The following is a 25510-nucleotide window of genomic DNA, read 5'->3' on the forward strand; positions in this document are numbered from 1 at the left end:
AATGGCACGATAATACTGCAATTACTCAAGTTTGCCTGTATGCCTCTATCTCTCGTCCCGCCAATATCATCATCAGCAAACAACCTCACTTCCACCAGTAATTCCCTCTATTTTGAGTCTATTTACTCCCCCTCAATTCTTTTTCTTCTCTCCAACTGACCTATATCCTGTCCGGCGTATTACCGAACATTCCCTCCTTTGCGGGCAATTAACTGAATCGTGATCAGCTCTTCCCACTGATCGCCGTCGGCCGTCGCGTGCCTGTCAGCTGAATGTGCGAATATCCCAGCGGCTCAGCTGAACCTGTGAGACTTGCTTGTTTATTTATTCGGCTTATTTCCCGACATCTCTTCACGTTTCAGCAATTAAAAACCCCCGCGCGAAGAAAAAGCAAACAAAATGCCATCGCCGTCGAAATCGGAAACTCTCGAGCACGACAACTTTGTCGCTTTTGACCACGCCGCTGCTGGACAGTAAGTGTCTTTCCCATGGATTGGGAGAAAATACAGAGAATCCGGTAATGTGCTTCGCATACTAACACCATCGCAGCGACGGCGTCCGCTGCACCCTCTCCGGCTCCTTAATCGCAAAGCCGTGCACCCCCGCGGAAGTCGAGTTCTACGAATCTTGCGCCCTCCATCCTGCATTCCGGGAGCTCATCCCTACCTACATCGGTACCCTCTCGTCTGCAGGCGACAAGCAACAGCCACAACAACAACCGTCCCTCGCAGTCCCCGCCGCCGCAGACACCCCGCAGTCCGACCCGACAGGCACGCCTACGGTAAAACCAGCCTCCCCCTACGGGCGAAAAATCGATACTGAGTTGTCGATTGTGCTGGAGAATATAGCCGCTGGGTTCAAGAGGCCGAATGTGTTGGATGTCAAGTTGGGAGCGCGGCTCTGGGCAGATGATGCCCGGCCGGAGAAGCGCGCTAAGCTAGATTCCGTTTCTCAGCAGACGACTAGCTCGAGTCTTGGGCTCCGGATTTGCGGTATGAAAGTGTATACCGGTGAGAATGGAGAGAGCGACGAGGGTGGTCTTACCAATCCGTACGATGCGAAGCATGAAGGGAGGGAGGGGAAGAAGGGCGAGGTCGTTGAGAAGGACGGCTTCAAGCGCTACGATAAGTGGTACGGACGGTCGTTAACCGAGGGTAATGTCAAGGAAGGCTTCGAGGCCTTCTTCGCTGGTGCGAAGCTGGGCGGCGTGGACCGCTCGAAGCTCATCGCGAAACGGGTAATTGAGGAGCTGAAGCGTGTGCAACAGACGCTTGAAGCGGAGGAGAGCAGGATGTACTCCGCCAGCGTTCTGATCGTCTACGAAGGTGACCCGGAAGCGCTGGAGCACGCGCTTGAGGAGGAAAAGAAGGCTTTGGACAAACCACCAACGCAGGATGACGACGAGGAAGGCGAGGATGAAGAAGTGAGCTTAGAAGAGCTCCAGCAGGATGGTACCCTGCAACTAGTTGATGTCAACAACCTGGGGCAAGCTGGAATTCCCCAGCAAGCCATCAACATCCCCATCGATCCCAGCACCGTTGCAGACCTCGGTGACGAGGACGACGAGGAGGAGGATGTCCCGAAGGTTTATGACCTTCGTTTGATCGACTTTGCCCACGCCCAGTGGACTCCAGGCCAGGGACCTGACGAGAACTCGCTTCGGGGTGTGCGGAACTTGATCAAGGTTCTCGACGGGATTGTTGAATGAGGAATTCATCTTTCCATCTCGTCTTTTATGGTTGGTCTTGGACGGTGTGGATAGTCGCTGGTGGCTTGTACACGATTTACGATAGGTATCTAGTGTTCGATGTCATTATACAAAGCATTGGATATAGACGAGGGCGCAATGAAGACATTCTTTTACTATTAGTTTCGAAATACTTCCGCTATGCTATGTTCTGTTGTGCACACAACTATGCAGTGCTTACATAATTCGGAACAATTTGAACAAAAGATCCATATCGCAAACACTCCGCAGACAACACTCGAAGCAATACAGACCATTGCCAAAATGTTCCCTACTCGCGCGCTCTTTGCGCGGTCGGTCTGGAAGGGTAAGTTTGCAGGTTCGAATTGAGCTAGGAGCCCAGCGCTAACATTCTGAACTCGCAGGCCCGAATATCGTTCCGTATGTCCATTCCCACACCTGCACCTGCACCTCCGCTCCCAATTCCACGAGGAATTCCATGGACAATTGAACAACTCGAATATATACTAACAAAAGATGATAGCCTTCCTCTCCCCCGCCAAGTCCCCCCACCACCGAACCACCCTCCGATCAAGACGCAAAAGCGAGCCGCAACCATCCTCCCGAACTTTGTGGGCCTGAAATTCGCCGTGCATAATGGGAAGACGTACCATGAGGTCGTAATTACCGAGGAGATGGTTGGGAGGAAGCTGGGGGAGTATGTTCCGTATGTATACCTTGGAGATGATATGGGGATTGGGATGGAGGAGAAAGCTGACTGGTTATAGCACGCGGAAGAGGTTCACGTATAAGCTGTCGAAGAACAAATAGTGGTTTTATATGGGTTGGTTATAATTTGGGTGTAATGCGATGGTTATGCTCGCCTGAAGACCGAGCTGGATGCATTCTGTTTCTGGCGTTTGACACGAATGTATACCTATTTCATGTGTCTATGTTAAATTATGGGAGTTTTCATGGGATTGTCACTTGTATTGCATTCTGGGCCTACTTTCTATGTAACCTCCCAAACGCCACCATTATTGCAGTATTTGATGCAGGTATCTTTTGTCCTTAACCGTATGTACGCCAAACCAGCATAGAGCCAAAGAAAAACAGACACAACCATAGTATCGCCTAGCAAAAAAAAAAAAAAACTATCGATAAAACTCCCCCCTCTTAACACTGACCCCATACTCCCCAACCGCCATCCCCAAATCCTCCATCGTAAGCACCGTCCGTCCCTGCCCAGACCCCCCACTCCCACCACCCCCAAAACCAGGCCTCTGAATCCCCAAATGCGTCCCCGCCTTCCCCTTCCCAGACTCCCCGGACACACCAGCACCGCCGCCCGCAGCACCGGCTCCTGCACCGGCCCCAGGGACCAGACCAGAGGCCGCGTTCAGGCTGCCCATGGGGTTACTCGCGGAGGAGCTGTTGGAGGCACGGATACGGGCGTATTGGTAGGAGTCCGCGGCGATGTCGGCGATGAATTTCTGGGCGGCGAGGGAGAGGAGGCGCGCGAGGTGTGGTGGTGTTTGGTTGGGGCCGTGGCCGGGGGGTGGAAGGCCGGCCAGGGTGAGGTAGTGGGCTGTTACGGCGTCGGGGATCTTTAAAATCATTAGCTACCACACATATCACAATAAAAGGGCGAGGAAGGAAGGGGAACGTACAATAGGCGCATAATCATCCATCTTCCCCAAAAATTCTTTGAGACTGGTCTCCTTCTTCGACGGCGCGGCCGCCGCAGCGAGCGCATCGACCGACGTAGGAACAGCCTCCTGCAACGGATTCCCCAGCCCATCATTCCCTCCTTCCCTGTTCGCGTTGGCAGCAGCGCCAGCCGTATTCTCGCTGTTGTTCATATCGATGTCTTCCTGCTCGATCGCGACGTCCAGATCCGGATTGGTCGCGTCGGGCTCCTGCTTTACTGATGTTTCTGTCTGCGGTTGCGGTTCGGATTGTCCCTGTGCTTGTGCTTGTTGCTGGTCTTGCGATTCGGTTGTTTGCGATGGGGGCTGCGAGAATGACGCCTGCGGCTGCACGGGAGGTTGTTGTTGGTCGGCCATGGTGTGTGAGTGGCCAGTCGGGAGTGGTGAAAAATGCGATAGGGTGTGACACAGCGGGGATGAGGGGACAAGGAATATCCCTGTTTGTGTTTGGGCGAATAAATGTGAGTTGTATGGTGTTCGTGTTGTGGTTGACTGGGAGTATGAAGATGGAGGCGTGATGCCAGGGAGCGGAGAATTGCTGCTTTCGGACCGACTCGATCAAAGAGTACAAGTAGAGGACACTGCGACTACAGAGCATTTAGTGCGTATTCACTCGAATAGAACATGAATTAATTCGCTGTAACTTGAATAAATTACATGCCCAATCTGATCATTCTGGTAATATAGATAATTTTACAATAATAGAAAAGAAAAACAACGCTCCTGAACCAAATTCAAGCAAACAGCTAATAAACGCACGAAACCCCCAGAAATATATCCAATTAATCAATACCCTACTGTCCCATATGCATTCCCGAGTTGAGTTGATCCTGATGTTGATGGTGTTGAGGCTGCCCGAATGACTCGCCATGCACCTCCTGACCGAGAGTTTGCATGAGATTCTGTTCGGCGGTCTGGTCAAACTGATTGTCGTGGTGACTCGGAGGAAGAGGAGACGCAGACATCGTCGCTTCGTGGCCATGATTGATAGCAACGGGTTGAGAGTGTGCGCCCGCGAGGGCCATCATTCCCTTGATTCCTTCGACGTGCGCTTTGTCCTCTTCGCCCTGCTTCTTCTGTCGCTCCCGTGCTTCGCGCTTGGCTGCCTGAGCGGGTGCACGAGTCTTCAGTTCACCTGTGACGAACTTGAGATAGTACGGGACTTCGATGCCGCTCTTCAGGAAGAACAGTTTGAGGTTACGAGCTTTGTCCTTGAGTTGGACCTGGTTGCGGTCTTTCAATGCTTCACTGATAGTTCCTCCGGGACCGAACATGGCAAGGATCTGACTCCAGTGTGGTCCCTTGACCCGATCCAGGCCGGCCATCAGGGCATTTTCCTCCTCAGTCGTCCACGGCCGCCGTTGGCTTGGTAAGCCGGATTTGCGGCTACTTGGTGATGACTTCGCCGATGCGGCCATGCGAGCACGCTCGTACAGCACTTGCGTAGGCTGAGACTGAGAGTAGTGAGGGATGCCAGGCATGTAACCATGATTAGCAGGCGCGCCAGGGCCAGGTGTTGGCCGACCGGACATGGGCGCGCCGTGGTTGTAGTGCTGGAAGTTGGCCTGGAGAGGACTTTGCTGGAAAGTCAATTGTCCTGGCGGTTGCTGATGTTGTTGCTGTGGCTGGTATCCCTGTGGAACTGGACTTTGTGAATAGGAGTGTTGAGGTGGCGGCATAGAATAGCTGGGAGGAACCTGTCCTGGTTGCTGCTGAGGCTGGCTCTGCTGTGGCGGGTGATATGGCTGGGGTTGTTGGCCCGGCTGTGGTGGTTGTGGCTGCGGTGGCGCTTGTGGTTGCGGCTGTTGCTGTTGCTGTTGTTGCTGCTGGGACTGTTGTTGGGAGCGTCTCAGTCCATGACCTTGCAAGGCAATCTGGGCCGCACGAGCGGCACGAGCAACAAGGTCACCATGCATATTCTTGTCGACGGGGACATCTGGTGGCTGTGGAGCAACAGAAAATTGACTCTGCAGAGGAGCGCCCTGGTTCTCTTGTGCATCTCCACTTGACTGGGATGGTTGTCGCCCCTTGGTTGCTTTTTTGGTCTGTGTCTGAACATTAGCACGAGCTGTCTAAACAGATGAAGATAAACAAACCTGCTGGTGGCTTATGGAATCAAAATTCTTGGTAATATAAGAGCTCAAGTCCCGTAGGAAATCCTCCCAGTGGTACTTGTCCGGTAAAGCTTTGAGCGCTTCTTCATTGTTAATATCAGCAAGAAGGATATCACGACGAGATGCTGCCCGCTTCGCAAAGTCCGCTTCGCTTGGAGCCAACGCGCGATTCGCAGTGTGTCTCTCCATCAGACGCTGTTCGAGGTCTTCGGGAAACAAATCAAATAGGATCTCGGTTCTTGTTCTTTCATTGCTGTTCATCGAGGCGATAAATGCCTGGGTCTTGAGTTCCAGGAACAACGCACCCTGGACCTTGAGCAGACGGCCACCTTCCGGAACAAAAACGTCGATGAAATTTTCGTTCAGCTCGGAGAAGCCAATCTCCTGGGTGCCGAAGATGCTCGACACGAACGAGGCCAGGTTCGCCTTTCGAATGACATCAACTTGGGCGGGTTCTGTGAGCTCAAGCTCCACAGGCGAAAGGAAGGATTTCTTGGTCGAGTAAACCTTCTTTGTGTGGTCGAATAGGGAACGCATGGTCGCATAGGCTTGTCCATTCTCGGATTCGGGTTCGGAAACGAGGGAGGTAATGTCCTGATAGGAAGACTTGGCAAGCAGAGATAGAATTTGCGTGGACTGCACCAAAGTCGCGTAAGCATTCAGTGATGGGTAAAGATTTCAGAACACATAGCCATACCAAGTTGTCCAGGATAGGAAGACTCTGAATCTTGAGGTGAGAGTTTGCCTTGACAAACACCACGCCCTTGGGAACCTCCTGGTTCGACGTGTCCTCGCCCAGCTGCTGCTCTCCCATTGCACACTGTTCTTCGACCCGTTCGGCATGATTCATAATGCTTGAGATCACTGTAGCCATATCCGTATCCATGTCAGTGCCCGTACCAGGGGCCGTGGCGCTCTCTGCAGAGTTCTCACTCTGGCTGGGGCCATTATCGGCCGGACGTTCATTGGGGTCGACCATGCCCGCGCCCAACGCCGAGGCTAGCTCCTCCTCAATTTGATTCCCTGCTGTGTCATGTGGCAACCGAGTTGGTTGTGTTGAGAAGGGCGTATCGTCATCTTCGGGTTCGATCTTGCGCTTCTTCGATGCGCGAGGGGAGATTGATCCGTGTTCATCGTTTTCGAGGGGGTGGGACTGTTTCACGTCGGCTATACGCGTAGAAAAGTGAATAGGAAACGTCAGTAACTATGTCAGACTCGACGCAGACAATTGGACTGCTTTTATCTTGTTGGATTCTCCATATCGAAGTAGATCTAGGGCGCAGCTAGGCGCGGCGACAGGACACGACTCACCTTTGTCATCGACCGGAGCAGAAGGTGATGGAGGCACATCGGAAGGGTCTTGGCCATCGATAGACGGCCTTGCACCTCGAGTATTCACCATTGTAGGCGAGTCAAGATGGAATGAGTTAGGATCTCGACTTCCAAGAGCAGAAATGAGGGCTTAGGGGTAGGGCGGGAGCGTAGGGCTTTTTTAGGGGAAAAGAGAGAAGTTGAAGCGCGTTGCGGAGAAGGTGGAAGAATTTTCGCCGGCGGTCGGGGAAAGCCGGGATCAGTCACCAGTACACTTCAATGCTCTGGATATTTTGTGTTGACTCTACATAGCTTCTTCCTTTACGAGTATGAATTTACTTTGGAATGCGGTTGTTAATTCTCTGCTCTGTACTCCGTACGGGTACGGGGTGGTTGGCGAGTCGGTGTGATGCCTGGGTGGTTCCTATATGCCTGAGGCGACAAATGGATAGTTAACTAACTTATAACTAACTATTCTCCGGCGTCATCTTCCACTGCTATGTGGACGACATGCCAGAACGGACTTCTACGCAGTACCTTTTTGGTGCGATATGTTCAGGATTACCCTGCTTTGCCGGTGTTCCCATCACTGTTGCAGCTAGATGACAACTTTTTTTATTAGCGACTGCCGACATTGTTGCACTGCTTACTCTATGCGTCATAGATCACCTTGCCTTATATACTGGCCATTGCAACAGTTTGACGTGCTCCATATGCGTGTACCTTTTAGGAATCCGTGGATAAAGTCGAATCGGAAAATAAGGGAGACAGATAACGGGAATGAATATGGAAATGAATACAGAGGGTGCTCTTTATATGAAATGGTCATATTGTGCCATTGATGCCATTGGTGCTTTGCAGTTGCTCCGCGAATGGCTGAACTGATATATAAATACATTTTAAAGACGTTGCTCCCTATATCAGCCCATCGCATGCCGGCCACTGATACACAGGTACTCGTGTCGTCACATCAACCATGTTTGTTCGAAGTCTAATGATGCCGCAAGAGCCTAGACACCTGGGAGACACCTGGGAATGGGCCGTTTTCAGTGACTTTTAAGGTTGGCTCCGGAGCTCACGGTTTCGCAGATTTCGGGTATATAGTGGCATCATGTCTTGCGCGACTCGCCCTTGTGCGTCGTTTGGGTGGCTTCTCAGTCTTCGCAAGTCCCTTTCAGGCCAGTACGGCGCCTTTAAGTGGCAATTTTGATGTTGGAGTCCATCCATTGAATTACATATTATCATTGTTGGGTTCACGATGTTGCCTGTTCAGCGCTGGTCTTTGGCTCTTGCTGTGGCATTGCAAGCAGCTACTTCGGCCTCCGCTCAAGGATTATCCGAAAAAGTTTGGGCGGTCTTCGCATACACCCTTCATGGGGACAATATTCCAACAGCTCTCCCCCGCCCAAAGAATTTGAGTCCGTATGGCGCCAATGAGCTCTATGCAGCAGGCTCCTCGTTCCGGGATCGATACATTGCCGTGCATTCCAACGATTCTGCTGAGAAACTGAGGATCCAGAATCTGTCTCCATACGTTCTGGACTCAGAGGAAGTGATTGTTCTCTCAAGCACTGAACAATCGGTCGTAGGATCTGCCCAGGCTTTTATGCAGGGACTTTACCCTCCTCTGAAACAGTCTGGCAACTTGACGTATTCCGACTCGTCATCTGTGTTGGCCAATGGATCTATAACCACCGCACCTTTTGAAGGATACCAGTACCCGCAGATTTTGTCCTTCAGCTCGGACGATCCTCAATCACTCGCGGTGGCCGGGCACGATCAATGCCGGGGATACGAAGTCGCAAGTTCCGAGTATCAATCTAGCAACGAGTTCCAGCGAATCACACAGGAGACAGAGGCGTTTTATATCGACCTTTACAACCAAGCACTGTCCGGTGTGTACGACCGCTCTTCCGCGACGTACAAGAATGCCTACGACATCGCGGAGTACTTGGAATATGAGTTGATCCACAACGGAACTTTGATGCACGTATTGAGTATGGAAGACATCAAGCATGCGCGCTTGCTGGCCGACCAGTATCTCTGGGCAACAAACGGAAGGAAATCTACTTGGAATTCCCTGTTGTCTAGTCACACCGATACTGCTATTCACACTATTGCCGGACGAACCCTAGCGTCACGCATCTTGGAAGCCTTTGGAACCAATGTCCAATATCGGGGAGCAAACGAGAAAATGACTCTTGCATTTGGCGGTCCTGAGCCTGCCATAGCTCTTGCATCGCTTACGGAACTGTCATCTAGGTATGACGGTTTCTATCCGCGTCCGTCGCTTGGTGGTTCGATGTTATTTGAGCTCTACAGCCGGGAAACTGAAGACAACCCGACCTATCCAGATCCTTCCGAACTTTACGTGCGGTTCGTACTTCACAATGGAACCGATTCTTCTACCAGATTCACTACATACCCTCTCTTTGGATCTGGACCCAGCAATATCGAGATGCGGTACAGTGAATTTCAAGCGGAGATGGAGCAAATTGCCACCCGGTCAACTCGCGAGTGGTGTTATGAGTGTGGCTCGTCAGCCGTGTTCTGCTCCGGTGTTCTGAGCAGAAACAGAGAGCCAACAGACAATGACGACCGTATGGACCCAGGAGTTGCTGGTGTCATAGGAGCAGTGGTGACCGTTGTTGTCTTTGGTTCGATTGGGAGCGTTTTCGGTCTGCTTACTGCCCTCCGCAATCGCAAATCACGCCAAGGGAAACAGGGAGGATTCAAAGGAGACCGGAAGATGGCGGGCGATGCTGATATTACGTTCAGAAATCCTTCATGGGGCGATGCCTACACAGCTGGAAAGCAGAAGTCGGACGACGATATGAGCGGGGCGGTTGTCGTTAGAGGGCAGGAACGTTCAGGCAGCTGGGAAATGACGGAGCCGAAGGAGCGTAATGGAAACAGCCCTAAGAATACCGGGGAGTCAGTGCGCTCTCCTTTCGACGACGAAAATGAAAATGACGAGGAGTGTCTTGTTCACAGCGCTGTTGAGCCGGTCAAAGTGCGCGAAACTGTTTAGTATAGTTCTGTATTAGAAAACCCGCCTCTAATTCGCAGAAGTTTACGACTATCTAATTGACCTTCCTATTTCTCTCTCTCTCTCTCTCTCTCTCTCTCTTTCCCGTATTATTGTTATGTTGTATACCTCCACAGTTCCTTCCATCGCTTACGCTGCGCGCAGACGGCGCCTTCCCGATTCAGTCGGACCACAACAAACCCTCCCCTTTCGTCTCATCTCCCACTTCCTCTCCTCTCCCCTTCCACTCTTCCACTTCTTCAATTGTCCTTCTCCCATTCGATTCCAATGTGTTTTGATGCTTTAACCCACTAACCATTGTTCGCTTTCAGTTTCCCCGCCCAATGAAGTACGATATCCCGACCCTCCTGGCTCTCAGCCGGAACGCTCGCATCGACGTCGAGAAGTTCAGCTCCCAGGCGGCTAGTAGTGAGTCTCTTCCTTGAATAATTACAAGTATCGTGGAGACTAATGCCTCCCTTTACGTACGCAGACAACCTGATCCGCCGGCGCAAAGCGAGCTCGAACGTCTTGACTGAGATCTCGGCCAACCACTCGAGAGACGTATCCAACCACTCTCTGCAGTTTGAGAAAGCTCGCACAGGCTCGGGTACCCAGCTAAGACGCCCTTCTCGCCAGCCTCACGATCCACCACAAGGAGTTATTACCCAGTCCGATAACGGTTTCACCCGGTTTCTCAAGGAGCACTCCTCCTCCAAGCACCAGCGTGTTACAGCAGGAGGTCGAATCGTACCGATGAATTCTCTCGGTCCTGCCCCAAAGATGCAGCTGCCAATGGGCCAACAGGGCGTCTCGGCTACTCTGTTCCAGAGCGAGCCGACAACAAAGCTGCCAGAGAAGAACCCTAACCCAACTACGGATTCGGACTCCAACAACAGCAATTCCTCGACGCTTTTCTCGATTCCTGGGGGCATTTTTCCGGAGCATACGAAGTTATTCAGTGGAAGTGGCACTTTGGGTTCGCAGTTTCAGCTTCCGGGTCTGTTTCCAAGCATAACGCCGGGTCCTGTTACTCCTGCAATGCTCATACAGCCCAATATTTCTTTACAGTCGGGTGGCCAACACTTCGTTTATCCAGAAAATCAGTCTTCAGACTATTTCTCTCTCCTTTCGAACTGCAATCCATATGGGTTGGGAGCAGAGCAGACTACCTGGTTTCCGACTGCAAACCAAAGCTTGAACTATCACGGCGCCTCCATTCCCGTCATGCCAGCAACAAGCCAGCCGAATCCGTCAAACTCGGGGTCTTCATCGGAGTTTTCGACAGGCAGTAGCCTTAGCAATGCTACTACTGCGTTCAGTACACCCTCGACTGGTCTCGATCCTGTTTACCAGGCCACTGGATTGTTCTTTGGGCAACCGCATACTGCGCCTCAGACGTCAGCGTTCAGCCAGCCTCTGTCCCTCCTCAACGTCCCCCAAGGAGTCCCACACGGCAAGTCGTTGCAAGAGGCCACGAAAGAGCATGTATCTCTTTCCGCAGAGCTTTCTCGTCTCGACAGATACATGGCTATGCACACGTGGGATCTGGACCCTAACCAGAAGCAACTGTTGGTTGAGCAGCGCATCAAGCTGGTGCGGGACCTGGATGGTGTACGGACGTACAAGGAGCAACTGGAGATGATCTATGGGCCGATGAAGTCGGGCACGGCAAAGGTACCGCTTGCACCCCCGCCCGACGCACGAACTCACTCCATTCGTTGTAATTCGGGAAATGTCGCGAATGATAGCACTGCGTTACCGAATCGTACTGCCGGTTCTACCGCCAACCGTGTTCCGTCAACACAGGGAGCGACCAAGTCTATAAATGTATCCTCGACAGTCCCATCAGTTGACCAACAATCCAGGCCAGCACCCCAGCGGCAAAAGAAGGAGAACAGGAGCTCGCTCGAAGTCAAGAAGCGTACTTCAACGAAGAAAGACTTCTCGCACGAAGCCAAGCTGCAGAGTCGCCCTAAGGGAGCAAGTATCAATCAGAAGTCTGGGAAGCAGGAGACACAGGCTAGGGAATCTAGTCTAAACGATGTGTCTACTCTTCTTGGTGACACTGATGGATGGGCGACACCTACCGAATCAGCACCCCCGGAAATCCGCACGGTCTACCGCAAAATCGAGGAAGCTACCAAGCGCGGTGCACCGTTGGACGGATTACTCCAAGAGCTTGCCGCAGTTACCGCGCGCCTTGTAAAAACAGCCGGCGAAGGCAGCAACGGATCGCCTCGTCCGAAGCCGAAGAGGATGCAAAGGGAGAGTTCGCATAGCCAGACCGGAGGTGAAACGGACGTGACGAGAGCCTTCCCTCAAGCCATCGAAGGAGGTGAACGGCCAGCAAGGCTTGCGGCAAGAAGGCAATGGGCATCGGAGGAACAATCTCGGACATCTGCAAGGGTTATAATCACATACGAGACGGATGACGATGAAGAGTCGTGGTCGTCCTATTCCACAACTGATTCATGGGCTACCATACAAGAAGGAGAGTAAGTTACTCCCATCCTCGGAGCTCATCTCGACCCCATAAAAAACCACTAACAGTTACAGTAAACGATGGGTCGAGAGGCAACTACTAGGAGATGGGAACCGTGAAACGAGGTGAGGCACTTCCCCTTTACATCTCTTTCGAACTTGGACGCTAATCCCTTGCAGCAAAAGCCAGGAAGCCTCGAAAAGTGCCGCGAAGACTGGTAGTCAAGTGCAGAAAAAGCTCGATACCCTGGGATGGATTCAGAGCACAAGCCCCGACCGCATGGCCCCGGGGGAACTTCGCCAGTCCAGTAGCTCTACTTCCGGTAACAATGGACTGTCGAGCCAGACCGAGAGCACGAAGAAGAGCCATCATCCGTTATCGAAGCAGTATTTCAGCAAAGACCGTGAAGGCCTGGTTCCGCAGAAGTCGGCTGCTTTGGCAACATCTCAAAATGTGAATGCCCACGCTTGTCTTCCTCAATTCGATGGCGCAGAAGAAATACCGAGCGGTTTAGCCTTGGGTCCATGTTCCACAGTGCTCCGACAGTCATTCCGGCGTATTAGCGAAAACGACAGATGATCGATCCGTCGACTTCAAAAGCAGCCAATTTTATGACAGAACTACTCATGGTCGTCTTCTTTCTCGTGTTGGTCTTCTGGCAAAAGAGAAGGAAAGCCTGCACAGGAAAGGCCGGTTTTCGGTGTTCACATGATTATGAATATATCTAAGTTCGGTATTCCCCAGGTTTGTTAGTTATTACCCTGTGGCCGGTCAAACGCTGGCTACTGGATCCGATGGACATTGTGTTTAGTGCTGAATAGTGTTTGGTCAATGATATGGTATCTTGTCTATAATAAACTGAGCTGTGCAGTGCCCTGATTAGTAGTAATAGCAACCGGTATTCACCAGAATGAAGACCTGTACGCCTAAACTAGTATTCGGCCGAGTGAAGGTGCATCTTCTATGACTGTGAAAGACATTCACCGATTCTGAGATTGCCTTGCTCTCAGTATAACTCTAGTTAGTTGAACTACTCATTATCTTCATAACAAGCGTACGCGATGACAAGTGGCCAGAGATCGCTCCAATTTTACAGCTGTTGGAAGATATCAAGAGTCTAAGAAACATTGCCGTCTAAATTGCACCGGCTGAGCGTCCAGTCGAAACGATGAGGCTGTTTATGGACTTCCACGCTCAATTTCTCGGTGTCAAAATGGCTGAATTCGATATGGACCAAGCATTTCGACAGGGAAGGACGTCCCTACATGTCGGAACTATTTTTCGAGAAGCAAAGATGCCCCTCTTGGATTATAGGGCTATATCCAGAAGGGTAAAGTAGTGCCTCTCACAACCTCTAACATGTATAACATGGGGCCGGCGAAGGATACATAAACCTCTACGCAACCGCGTGTGAGGAACTTGCGTAATTCTTCATTTCTGAATTCTTATTCAAGTATATTCTGATAAAATGTAGCACACAAAGCGCCAGCTTCGCGGCAACATGTGGAACTCAGTTCCACCGAAATGTTCGTTAACCAGCAGACTTCCATACAATTACAGAATGCATACTTACAGTTCTCAAGCGCTCCACCAAGCGAAAGGTAACCATGAGAGAATATAGTTCACTTAATATATGCTAACAATATAAAGCATGGGCCTTCCCCCTCTCCCGAGTGACGATGAGAACAGCACCTGCAAAGGTCAGTTAGAAGCAGCAGTTTTTGATCATCGAGGTAGTCCTCTGGCTACTCTCGTTGGTCTCACTTGTGTTATTCTCACTCACTGACTCTAAGTCTGGGTGGTTGTTCTCAGATCATATTCCTGGAAACAACCATTCTGTGCTCATAGAGCACGATTAATCTGCGCGTTATCAGCAAGAAGCGATACCGTGTTATATGAACATAGTTTTTGTTTCGACAGCCTTTGCATATGGCCTGCAGGATTGAACATCTTCGCGTATACATGGCTTATTCATATGCCGTACATCAAAAAGACGACTTACGTACAGCCCAGCAATCCCATATCTATAAAAAAGGCATGCAACCAGCGAAAGAGAAAGGTCCATCCAGACGTGGATGCAAGTGAACGTACCTATACGGTTCACACATTGGTCATCCAAGAGATGAATCACATACCGCGATTCGTCTATACGAATGTTACTGGACAGCGCAAGACGGTCTAGTATGGGACCGTGGTACTCCTTAAGGAACGTTGCTCGGAACTTCTTACTGGATGGAAAGTGTGATAACGGAGTCGGCACAGGTGTCGGCGACATCGTCCAATTTGTCACCAGGGACTATGAGGTATTTTCTCAAGATGTGCCTTCAGGTTTCACCTAGGGCACAATAGAGGGCATGTCTATATGATTTGTATTCAATTACGCTAGTGTGCGGTCAACTGTACCTCAGCACAGGAGTGGACATGTACAAGATCAAAGGAGCTGTGTAACGGGAGCAACAACTGGAAAGCTGGGGTCCATTGTACCTTTAACGTTCAGAATGCAAAGGCCTCTACTATTAGCAACACATGTTTCACCGTGTCCAATGACTTCAAGGTAATCACAGATGCTGGAGATTCAAGGGCAAGGGTGTTTAAAGGGGAGGATGAATTGACTGGCGTGCTCATCAGAAGTGGCGAGAGAAGTAGCATTAGTCTCATGATAGTGCAGAGTATCGAGGTGGCCCTGGGCATTGCAAAAGGGTTAATTCTACCTTAGTAGTATGCCCACTCAACGGTCACCTGCTATACCGTCATTTAATTTCACATGCTTTTACTCACTAGCTTTATGCCTGGGCCTGTACGAATGCCCCGAGGAAACAACCGGTTCTGACAGTGATGAACGATACAGGATCAAAGTCTTTTATGAGCAGATATAAAACATAACACTTGGTTATACAGAAGGCGAATCCCTCCACTAGCGGATGAAGTCGCAACTCGCCGATTGACGCCCATGGATCATGGATTATTGGGTTAATTCTGTTCACTGACTGGTTTCGCAAATGCAGTTTTATGACGCTGAATGTTGCGTATAGTCCATGAAACTTCTTCTGGGTAACAGCAAATGCAGCGCTTTCTCTCTGAATGTGTGTCTAAGTTGATTCCCAAAATGTAAGAGTAGCCGTGCTAATATTAGTGTCTCAAACACAGGTGCATGATTAACAATTTACCCATTAACCTCTACCGCCCATCGCACCATTCTAAGGCCAAAGTGCCTGTTGCATTGCCATCAGCATTCAACGACACATATGATGTTTAATGAGGTGGATGACTTGATGCTTCAGGAAGTCCCTTTATCAGTGTGGTTTGCGTTTGGTCGATTATTATAAATTGATTGTTCATTGTTGTCATATTTTGGGTGGTGCTTCATTCCTGTGATATCTGTTTGATGGTTGTGTGCTATCAGCTATGCTATGCTGCAATGCGCGTCGCCAGTTTTATCTAGGAACGGTGCCACCCACCCCTTTCAATTTCATGTATCGGAGGATATGGATGAGGCCTGCAAGCCTTTGCAAATCACTCTGTTGTTTGTATAGCATCTACCTGCAAGCTAATATACAAAACTCCATAAACTATGACTTAGTGGAATAGGAAGGCCCAAGCATAACTGCCTATCGGTTTTCCAGAAGTGTATATAGGTCATTTCTAGAATTATTTTGATCTTCTCTTCTGTGTTTTTCTATCAGTATTAACTGACAAGAGTGGAATCCCATCTACCGAGACATTACTTCGCTGACTGCAGCCAGCTCATTTGATCGAAGTAGGCGAGAGACGTAGTGTCTTTCCGAGTCAGGTAGTCTTTATCTGCTTCCAGAAAACAAGTCATTGAGCTTATTGCAGCCTGAGTAACTGAGTATGAGGCGGTCACATTTTCTTTCTCTCTCTTTCTCTCCTGTTTTTATCACTCACTTCTCCTACAGACATTCCTAATTCCAACACGCCCGCTAACATGACTCACACAAACACACCCAGTGAGCAGGATCCATATATGGCCATGCTCAACAGACCCGCGAGTGAATTTGATGCCAACTACGAGTCGCGATGTTGCGGTCCTGGATCGGTCAATTGGAGCCCGAAAAGAAAGTGGATGAGATGGAAGCTACCATTCGGCTTTACGAAGAGGAAGGTATTGCAAAAAAAAAAAAAAAAAAACGCCTGTCCTCCGTTTACCCCATAAAAATACAAGGTGGGGTGACGGTTCCTGTCGAGTCTGTAAACCGTAAAGAGCCATAATGGATTGAGGTGAGTTTTCTGCGCTGTTCAACTAATTTTAGTTCTGATATAGAACCGGAGCCCACAGCTGCGGAGAAAAGACAATAGCGAGTCTATTGTATTCTGGGTTGTTGCTCTTTTTATTTACTAGTGAAATCTACTTGTCTTGATCTATCTTGTTCATCGTAGGCTCAGTGGCAAAGGCAAGGCGTACCTGAGCCCCCGTAGGCACACCCATGGCTCCGCGCAAGACAGACTCGGGGAGTGGAGGGAAGATGGCGACGCCTCCGAGGATAGATCAATCATAAATCATATTATCTGTTCATCCTTCCTGTCTTTTGTGGTACTCCGTATTGCAGCATTTTGGATCTCTCCAAAGCCCGCTGACTAAGCCCTCCGCGCCTCCACCCGCTCCAACAACTTCGCCTTTCCGATTGTTCTGGCTTCCTGATTTCTTTCTCCGTTGCGTCTTCTACTTCTCATGCTCTTTGGATATTTTCTGTGTTCAACTGTCCATTGCAAATCATCTCCACCATCTATCAATGAGCACACATTCTGTGCGCTCGTCCGGCCTCTCTCCCAGTCCTCAACTCGGCCGTCCCCGCGCTTTTCGGTCTGTGTTCGCGGCCTCCACAGCGACTGATCGATATTGATTGTTGGATCGATCCATTAGCGATAATAACACTGTTGATTGATTGATATCTCTGCTTTTCCTTTTTGTCTTCCTCTCTCCCTCTCCTCATCCTTTGTTTCTCTCCCGCCGGTTCTCTCCATCCGTTCGTTCATTCTTCGGTCCCTCCCCCTTGATTAACCGGGCCTGTACTTGTTCTTAGCCGGTTTCCTTAGTTACTGATTGTCTCTCATCTATCCTCTTTTTTCTGCTTTCTGTCCCCTTCTTTTCATACTCGATTTTTTTTTCACTCGAGTTTTGTGATATTCGCAACCTCTACAGTCTTACTCCAAAACCACACCTTCATCCCTGTTGGTTCGGACCGGAATTCGAGAACGTCCCTACTTCCGTTTCCCGAACATGACGCAGCTTTTCGCTTCCGGTGCTTCGTCCACCGTGTCCAACGAGAAGCGCGGGAACTTCCCCAGCTTATCTCTACCCAAGAGCAAGCATTCCAACGATCCGAGTCATTTCCCTACCAAGATCAAGAACTTCTTCCGCATCAACACTTCTAGTGGCAATTCGTCGCCGTCCGCCCAGAGCTCGACCCACGATCGCGACCATCTCTCCCCCGCCGTCAAGCCCGAATCCAAATCTACTTTTAGGCAATCGCGCTTCCTACCCATCATTGGTCGCAATCGCTCCACCACTGTCGCCAGTGAGGGCAACCCTCTTGACGAAGGTGTTTCTCCTACGGCTACTGCGAACCCATACTTCGTCCACCAAGGGCAGCCGTCCTTGCAACATCGCAACGAAGGATCTGTTCCTTCGTCGCCTCCGGATACCCCCGAATTGCAAGTAGATGGTGTGTCTGCTGAAGAACAAGCAACGACAACAAACAAGGTGGAATTGGCCCGCAAACTTCGTCGCGTGGCCTCGGCCCCTAATGCACAAGGCCTTTTCGTTAGCGGCCAGGCCGACAACCGTCCGCAGACGGCCGAGCACGACAAGGAACCAGTGCCCGAGCTATCTGGTAGTGCTGTGGATTCGCAGGTTAGCTTGACAGATGTTTCCGGGGCCCATGACTCGAGTCTCTCTGTGCCTGACCTTGGACCGGATGGCAAGGTTCCGAGTCCCGGTCAGATTCGCAATTCGGTCGCCTTCCGTCGCACATACAGCTCAAACTCGATTAAGATCCGCAACGTGGAAGTTGGCCCTAGCAGCTTTGACAAGGTCAAGCTCATCGGCAAGGGTGATGTGGGCAAGGTTTATCTGGTTCGTGAGAAAAAGACCAGTCGTCTGTATGCCATGAAGGGTGAGTAGTTCCACAACTTTGACTTCAGGTTTCGCGAGGTTCGGTCTGCTGACGGCTACTAGTTTTGAGCAAGAAGGAAATGATCAAACGTAACAAGATCAAGCGCGCACTTGCCGAACAGGAAATTCTTGCGACTAGCAACCACCCATTCATCGTTACACTCTACCATTCGTTCCAGTCTGAGGACTATCTCTACCTGTGTATGGAGTATTGCAGCGGCGGTGAATTCTTCAGAGCCCTACAGACCCGTCCTGGGAAGTGCATCTCCGAAGATGCAGCGCGGTTCTATGCAGCAGAGGTGACTGCCGCTTTGGAGTACCTCCACCTCATGGGTTTCATCTACCGTGATTTGAAGCCAGAGAGTATGCTTTACATCTCCTTCCTAAGGACACTAATATGCTGACAGTCCACAGACATCCTTCTCCACCAATCTGGTCACATCATGCTTTCGGACTTTGACTTGTCGAAACAATCCGGTCCTGGTGGCGCACCGACAATGATTCCCGGTCGAAATGGTAATTCGATAACCTCGTTACCCACCATCGACACCAAGTCTTGCATAGCGGATTTCCGAACGAACTCGTTTGTTGGTACGGAAGAGTACATTGCCCCCGAGGTTATCAAGGGCTGTGGCCACACCAGCGCCGTTGACTGGTGGACTCTGGGCATCTTGATCTTTGAGATGCTGTACGGGACGACGCCGTTTAAGGGAAAGAATCGCAATGCTACTTTTGCGAACATTTTGCGGGATGAGGTTCAATTTCCTGAGCATGCAGGGGCACAGCAGATCTCCAAGTAAGCCACATCGTCTTCTCCGCGAAGCACAAAAACTAACGGATGTACCTCTAGCCTCTGCAAGTCAATAATCCGTAAATTGTTGATCAAGGACGAGACGAAACGTCTTGGGGCTCGAGCCGGGGCTTCGGATGTCAAGACCCATCCGTTCTTCCGTCAGACGCAATGGGCTCTTATTCGCCATATGAAGCCGCCCATGGTCCCCAACCAAGGTCGTGGTGTCGACACCGTCAACTTCCGCAATGTCAAGGAAAGTGGCAGTGTGGATATCGGTGGCCCCAGTGCACCCTCGAAGATGAAGGGGGTCCCGATGGATTCGGGACTGGCCACGCCCAACGGGGAAGTTGCCGACCCATTTGAAGAGTTCAATAGCGTGACCCTCCATCACGATGGGGATGTCTGAGCTTCGTTTGAACAGTTTGACGATCAAGTTTGACGATGCAACTCAAAACGCCTTATGTTCCGTCGCACCACCTCGTCTGATTTTACGACTACGATGCATGAAAGATCTGTAATCGGTATATTTCTTACTACATATTATTGTTACTGGAGTTTGGTGTGTTTTTAGAGCGCTTTCTTCCTTCCATTCATTCAGAGCATGGAACATGCTGTTCATGCTGCTACTGTGCCATAATCGGGATTCTCGGAAATATTTTTTTTGTCATTTGCCAGCTGGGCGATACCACTGCCCTGCCCATGCTTTGTTTCGATCTCTTGCAAGGAAGGCGTTATGTTTGCGATCTGGTTTGTCCTGTATTTTTCTCACCAAGCGGGTGGGCTCTTTGCTTTCAATTTTGGTCCCAGAACATGGGGGATGCGATATGAACAGTCCGTATAATTCTTGATTTTGCTATATTTTGTTGCGCAGTATTAGAGGTTCCTTCCGATTGAATAGAATTTATCAATCCTATATTGGTCGCTGTAGTAGTGAGAGAGTAGTTGTAGTTAAGTGTCGCAAATTGTCGTCCATACTGGTCGCGATATCAACGGTTCCGCGATCTCCAATTCCGCATCAACAAACCTCACTACCACCACAACTACGCCCTCACCTATTTACATCTATTCAACTCATCTCTCCTAACCCTCTCAATACGCAAAATGGAAGACTCCGAAATCACCAGCACACCACCAGATAACACCACCACCGAAAGCCCCTCAAACCCCCTCCTCCGCGCCTCCAACCCTCTCGTCACTGATCTCGAACAAGAAGTTCTCGACGAATACTCCCGTCTCCTAGGGAACGTCAACAAGGTACACGCCCCTTTCCCCTCCCCCCGAAACGGAAGAAATCTAACGTGTTTGGAATAGTTGTCCGATAAACTATCCGACCTCGCCGGCTCCCCCTCCTCATTGACACTCGACGGCCTACGCCTCCTCGAACGCAAAACAGCAACGGTGTGCACGTTGCTCAAAGCGAGTGTTTACAGTATTGTGCTGCAGCAGCAGATTTTTAATGAGAGTGAGGAGCAGCAACAACAGCGGGAACAAGCTCAGCAGGAGGAGATGGAGGGACAGTTTGGGGGAGGGGCTGGGGAGGAGGAGAGTCAGTATGGGTATGGGTTTCAGTATGGAGGTGGAGGAGGGCAGTATGGGAATGGGTATGGGGAGGAGAGTTTTGGGGGGTGATTTGGGTTGGGTTGGTTTTTTATAGGATTGACGGGTTTTGATGTTGCATGGGTTGGAATTGGGACATACATATTTGGGTTGGTTGGCGTATGGGTCAAGTTTTACTATGGGACAGTACAATTGTGTATCCGGATTGCATACGAGGACATGTCAAGAAAAGCGGATTATTTTATATACACTGAACAGAACAGAAACAAAGACAACATTGTGCATACTCGTACAGCCTTATCTTCTATGCGTGACAATGAATAACACATTTTTTGTGGTGTTTTTCCTTTTTAATTCGTGATCCTCCCCGAGTAATACACCTTGCGCACATCCACGAGCTTCTTGCCGCGTGCGCGGGCAATGTCTTCGGGGTTGCGCTGGCTCATGAGGGCTTCGTAGGCGGCTTTGACGGTGTTCATCGGGTTTCGCGAACGGTCGACGCGGGCGGCGAGGTCGTGGATACCGGCGGCGCGGCACATTTCGAAGATGAGATGTTGGCAGCGGAGGCCGAATCCTACGTTTGTTAGTTTGACGATTTAGAGGACATGAGGCAGTGGGGAAGGGGGCATACCAGGGGCACGGTTCATCAACTTGAGCTCGACAGCTCCAACCTTACCCAAGACATCACCGAAGATGGTACGGTTCTCGTACCGCAAAATGGGTTGCATGTTTCTAATCGCACGGTACTTGGACTGCAGCGCGGCATCGGGGGCTTCTTCGGACTTGGCTTCGCCAATACCCAACAGACCATCTCCATTACCAGCAATAGACAAGCAGTACTGTCTCCGGACCTTACCCAGACGAGTCTGGTTGACGACCGAGTGGGCGACGAGCGTCTTGGTCCTCAACGTTCTGATCTCCATCGCGTCAAACCCAGTATCCTGTAAGAGCCTCTTAAGTGCATCCGTCATCTCCTCAGATTCTTTGCCTTTCTCCTCAGTCTCCTTCATCTCCTGCTGCTGCTTCTGCCCGCTCAGACTTTCTCCCGGGCCGAACAGATCCGGAACCATCGCGCTGTGCGGATTCAACTCAGCCTCCTCCTTGCCCTTGGTCACCCGCAGCGTCTCGACGAATCGCACCCAGTCGCCCACAGACCCGTTCTCCGGCATCTCAGCGAAGAAACGACCGAAGTCAGCCGCGAAGTCCTCCTCCGTCTTCAATTGTGGGTTGTACTCCGAGTTGGATTCGGGTGCCCGGATGTGTTTGTCGACACCGGGCTCGACGACCGAGAAGTCGTCCACGTAGAGCAATTTCATGGGATCACGACGCACGCCGAACTGCTCTGCCATGTCCTTGGGGTCGATGGATGCCTCGCCAGCCTCAATGGCAGCGATCTGCTCGGGCGTGTACACCTTGGCCAGATGTGCTTTTTGCTCTGCTGTGTAGGGTTGGAAATTCTCCGGTTTCAAATTCCGTACGATTTCTTCAAGTGTTTTTTTCTCCTCCGGCTGCACGTTGGTATCAACTGGCACCTGGGCATTGGCGTCGACTGCAACCTCGCCGGCTTCATTGGCAGTCTTGTTCTGCTTGGGTGCTTGCTGTTCCGGCGTGTTCCGCTTCGGATCCCGTGGTGTTTTTATGTCTTCCGGCTTAGCATTGGGAAGGTCCGGTTTGCGGTCGTTCAGGTATGTCGGCGTGGGGTGGAATTGGCGACGAGGCACACGAGGGCCTACTGCGGAGGCAGCGCGAGAAAAGCTGCAGAACAGACATTTGGCCGGACGAGCGAGACTCATGATGACCGGAACGCGGGTCTCTGGCCAGCAGAGGCCGAGAGTCAATTGGTATAGGTGAGATAAATAACTTCCCAAGAAGTGAAGGCTGGCAAAGAAAGGTGGTGCGGGAGTTGAAGATCGAACAGCGGAAGGGAGAAATTCTCACTTCCGCCCCGTCGGCCAATCCCCGCTCGTCTTTTTCGCTTTACATTTTGTCCGCCATTTTTCTCGAGACAGCTACAGAAAAATCACCAGCTTACATACATGTTTGGCTTGCGATTGCTTCGCTTGCAGAATTGGTCTTTGGTTTCGCGACAATCAGTCCGTCTCGCCTCTTCGAAAAACCGCTTCTCTTTCCCTGATCGTCCAATTCGCGATGCGCCAGTGCCTCCCGCTATAATGCAGCAGAACGACACTCCCAGACAGGCCAACAGCGATGCCAAGCGTCGCAGAAAGGCCAAGGATGAGGGCAGCGGCAAGCCCAATGGATTCGACGAGGTTATGCAGGTTGACATCGACCGACTGATCCGCCAGAGCCAGCAGGAAGCCAACGGCGAAACCCAGCACGAGCAAGTTGTGCTTCCAGAACGGTTTAGTGAGATTGAAGTGGATATCTCTGAGTTGTCGTCTACGGGTGACGGTTTGGGATTGTCAGCTGATGGGAGACATGTCTATGTGGTTCCGTTCACTGTGCCGGGAGATAAGGCTCTGGTGAAGGTTGTGCGGCACCATCCACCTTTGAACTATAGCATGACGGACTTTATCAAGGTGCTGAGTCCCGGACCGCAGCGGAATGATGCAGGAATTGGATGCAAATACTTTGGTCAGTGTTCGGGGTGTCAGTTGCAGATGCTGTCTTACGAGGACCAATTGGCCCATAAGAAGCGCATCGTCGAGAAGGCCTACGCCAACTTCTCGGGGTTGATTCCGGAGATGATTCCGGCTGTTGACGAGACATTTGGGTCGCCTTTGCAGTATGGGTATCGTACAAAGTTGACGCCGCATTTCCTGGCTCCCGGTGGTGGAAGGAGGAGAAAGGCTCCCCGTGATCAGTCAGTGCCAGTGGAGGTTCCGCCTATTGGATATACGTTCAAGAACAGAAAAATGGATATGGATATTGAGGATTGTCCGCTTGGTACGGACATTGTTCGACGGGGACTTAAGACGGAACGGAAGCGCGTGGCGGACAATATCCAGAAGTACACCAAGGGTGCTACGCTTTTGATGCGCGAATCCACGATTCGAATCCCCAAAGACCGCGCTGATACGAACGCCCCAGCGGAGGAGCAGATCGAACCTCAACCCGACGCAAAGGGCCGTACTGCCGAGTCCGGGGACGTCATCCGCGTTGAAAAGGAGAACTACATTCAAGAGAAGCGCTGCGTGACAGACCACAACGCCACATCGATCGAGTACATCGACGACTACATCTTCACCAACAAGGCCGGCGCTTTCTTCCAGAACAACAACTCAATCCTCTCCGGCTTTACCGAATATATCCGCCAACACGCCCTCCCTCCCGACAACGAGCAAGATCCCAAACCCATCAAATACCTTCTCGACGCCTACTCTGGCTCCGGTCTTTTCACCATCACCCTCTCTCCGCTGTTCAAATCGAGTCTCGGTGTCGACGTCGACCCCCACTCCATCGCCTCTGCTCGCGACAACGCCCGCGACAACAATCTCCCCAACACCGGCTTTGCCGCCAACGACGCAGCCACTCTTTTCAAGGACGTGCCCTACCCACCTGACCAAACCCTCCTCGTCATCGACCCCCCGCGAAAAGGATGCAGTGAGGACTTCCTCCGTCAGCTTCTACAGTTCGGACCTCGTCGTGTCGTCTACGTTAGTTGTAACGTGCACACGCAGGCGCGTGATGTTGCCGTTATGGTTAATGGCGATGCGAACATCCGGTATGATATTGAGAGTATCCGGGGATTCGACTTCTTCCCTCAGACGGGGCATGTTGAGGGTGTTGCTATCTTGAATAAGGCTCATATTAACAAGGATGTTTGAGGTTTGAAGAAAAGCAATGTTTAGTTGATATTTGGACGGCGTTATGGCTGTGAAAAAGGGAATTGATTTCGGGATAGATATGTATAGTGAAGGATGCTATGAATGATGATTATTTCGCGAATACCTTTACATCCCTATCCCTCTCTAGGTCTTCTGACTGCCTTTGCTGTCCTTCTTTGCATCGTATGCATCATATGCATGCACCTTTTGTTACTTTTGTCAGGGGCTGAATCCTCGTGCCTTACGATTCTGTCAATATATGCAAACATCGCCCTCTCCCACATCTTGTCCATCCCCCTCTCTGTCCAGCATTTCTCTGTCAGTCTCCCCCTCTCGAACCCATAACCAACATGGTCTTCTCAAACCTCTTACTCGCGGGTCGTAACCTGACCAGAAGACTCTGGAGCAAGGCATCCTCACTTTGTCGTCATGCAGCCTTTGGCTTCAACTGGTTTGCACACAATTTCTCGGACCTGGTTAAGAAAGCCTTGAAATTTTTCTTGCGTCCCGGTAAAGTCCAACCACTCGTGTCTTTGCGAATAGCATCGAGGAGAATACTGATAGAAAACAGGAGTCATTGGCGTTGTCGCTTTCGCTGTTGCTCTGGGAGTCCTGTTGGGTCTTGGTTTTGGAACTGCTGGAATCGCTGCGTGTTCATTCCTCTTTCTCTGTTCCTCAGGTAAGGTGCAAGTGGCTGATTTTGAGTCACTATTCGCAGGCTCTGCCGCCGCGGCTTTTCAGTTCTTTGCTTACGGCGCGTTTACTCCGGCTGGTGGTATCTTTCCGGGTTTGACGAGTATAGTGATGACGGGTTGTACCCTTCTTTTGCTGTGGTTTCTGTTGCTGTTGTTGGAATGGTTGTTGCGGTTGTCGTGAAGGCGTTTGGACGGGAACAAGCCCAGACT

The 25510-nt window shown here is 50.8% G+C and overlaps 11 protein-coding genes across 11 annotated transcripts; 8 read left to right on the plus strand and 3 right to left on the minus strand.

Moving 5' to 3' along the window:
• Nucleotides 1-399: 399 nt before the first annotated feature.
• ACHE_41146S (inositol polyphosphate multikinase) lies at nt 400-1708 on the plus strand (the record flags this gene model as incomplete). Its single annotated transcript, XM_043279424.1, has 2 exons — nt 400-473; nt 550-1708. 2 exons carry the CDS (start codon nt 400-402, stop codon nt 1706-1708), a joined length of 1233 nt encoding a protein of 410 aa, XP_043137104.1.
• Nucleotides 1709-1888: 180 nt separating this feature from the next.
• RSM19 (mitochondrial 37S ribosomal uS19m domain-containing protein) lies at nt 1889-2518 on the plus strand (the record flags this gene model as incomplete). The annotated part of the gene is made up of 4 exons (XM_043279425.1): nt 1889-2054; nt 2113-2128; nt 2232-2414; nt 2476-2518. The coding sequence occupies 4 exons, from the start codon at nt 1889-1891 to the stop codon at nt 2516-2518; spliced, it is 408 nt and encodes a 135-aa protein (XP_043137105.1).
• A 323-nt stretch (nt 2519-2841) lies between these two features.
• Nucleotides 2842-3753, minus strand: ACHE_41148A (putative TFIID and and SAGA complex TAF10 subunit; the record flags this gene model as incomplete). The annotated part of the gene is made up of 2 exons (XM_043279426.1): nt 2842-3294; nt 3358-3753. The coding sequence occupies 2 exons, from the start codon at nt 3751-3753 to the stop codon at nt 2842-2844; spliced, it is 849 nt and encodes a 282-aa protein (XP_043137106.1).
• A 437-nt stretch (nt 3754-4190) lies between these two features.
• Nucleotides 4191-6912, minus strand: TBF1 (putative MYB DNA binding protein (Tbf1); the record flags this gene model as incomplete). Its single annotated transcript, XM_043279427.1, has 4 exons — nt 4191-5441; nt 5493-6146; nt 6208-6677; nt 6822-6912. 4 exons carry the CDS (start codon nt 6910-6912, stop codon nt 4191-4193), a joined length of 2466 nt encoding a protein of 821 aa, XP_043137107.1.
• A 1167-nt stretch (nt 6913-8079) lies between these two features.
• On the plus strand, nt 8080-9852 carry ACHE_41150S (uncharacterized protein; the record flags this gene model as incomplete). The annotated part of the gene is made up of 1 exon (XM_043279428.1): nt 8080-9852. The coding sequence occupies one exon, from the start codon at nt 8080-8082 to the stop codon at nt 9850-9852; it is 1773 nt and encodes a 590-aa protein (XP_043137108.1).
• A 341-nt stretch (nt 9853-10193) lies between these two features.
• ACHE_41151S (uncharacterized protein) lies at nt 10194-12913 on the plus strand (the record flags this gene model as incomplete). The annotated part of the gene is made up of 4 exons (XM_043279429.1): nt 10194-10278; nt 10343-12347; nt 12409-12459; nt 12514-12913. The coding sequence occupies 4 exons, from the start codon at nt 10194-10196 to the stop codon at nt 12911-12913; spliced, it is 2541 nt and encodes an 846-aa protein (XP_043137109.1).
• A 4660-nt stretch (nt 12914-17573) lies between these two features.
• On the plus strand, nt 17574-19666 carry NRC2 (putative serine/threonine protein kinase (Nrc-2); the record flags this gene model as incomplete). Its single annotated transcript, XM_043279430.1, has 4 exons — nt 17574-18468; nt 18531-18830; nt 18882-19263; nt 19318-19666. The coding sequence occupies 4 exons, from the start codon at nt 17574-17576 to the stop codon at nt 19664-19666; spliced, it is 1926 nt and encodes a 641-aa protein (XP_043137110.1).
• A 695-nt stretch (nt 19667-20361) lies between these two features.
• Nucleotides 20362-20889, plus strand: ACHE_41153S (DASH complex subunit DAD3 family protein; the record flags this gene model as incomplete). Its single annotated transcript, XM_043279432.1, has 2 exons — nt 20362-20514; nt 20572-20889. The coding sequence occupies 2 exons, from the start codon at nt 20362-20364 to the stop codon at nt 20887-20889; spliced, it is 471 nt and encodes a 156-aa protein (XP_043137111.1).
• A 278-nt stretch (nt 20890-21167) lies between these two features.
• On the minus strand, nt 21168-22610 carry MRPS5 (mitochondrial 37S ribosomal protein uS5m; the record flags this gene model as incomplete). Its single annotated transcript, XM_043279433.1, has 2 exons — nt 21168-21391; nt 21449-22610. The coding sequence occupies 2 exons, from the start codon at nt 22608-22610 to the stop codon at nt 21168-21170; spliced, it is 1386 nt and encodes a 461-aa protein (XP_043137112.1).
• Nucleotides 22611-22988: 378 nt separating this feature from the next.
• TRM2 (tRNA (uracil(54)-C(5))-methyltransferase) lies at nt 22989-24605 on the plus strand (the record flags this gene model as incomplete). The annotated part of the gene is made up of 1 exon (XM_043279434.1): nt 22989-24605. The coding sequence occupies one exon, from the start codon at nt 22989-22991 to the stop codon at nt 24603-24605; it is 1617 nt and encodes a 538-aa protein (XP_043137113.1).
• Nucleotides 24606-24955: 350 nt separating this feature from the next.
• On the plus strand, nt 24956-25481 carry ACHE_41156S (uncharacterized protein; the record flags this gene model as incomplete). The annotated part of the gene is made up of 2 exons (XM_043279435.1): nt 24956-25115; nt 25177-25481. 2 exons carry the CDS (start codon nt 24956-24958, stop codon nt 25479-25481), a joined length of 465 nt encoding a protein of 154 aa, XP_043137114.1.
• Between the last annotated feature and the right edge of the window lie 29 nt (nt 25482-25510).

Source organism: Aspergillus chevalieri, chromosome 4 (genome assembly GCF_016861735.1).
Source record: "Aspergillus chevalieri M1 DNA, chromosome 4, nearly complete sequence".
NCBI lineage: Eukaryota > Fungi > Ascomycota > Eurotiomycetes > Eurotiales > Aspergillaceae > Aspergillus > Aspergillus chevalieri.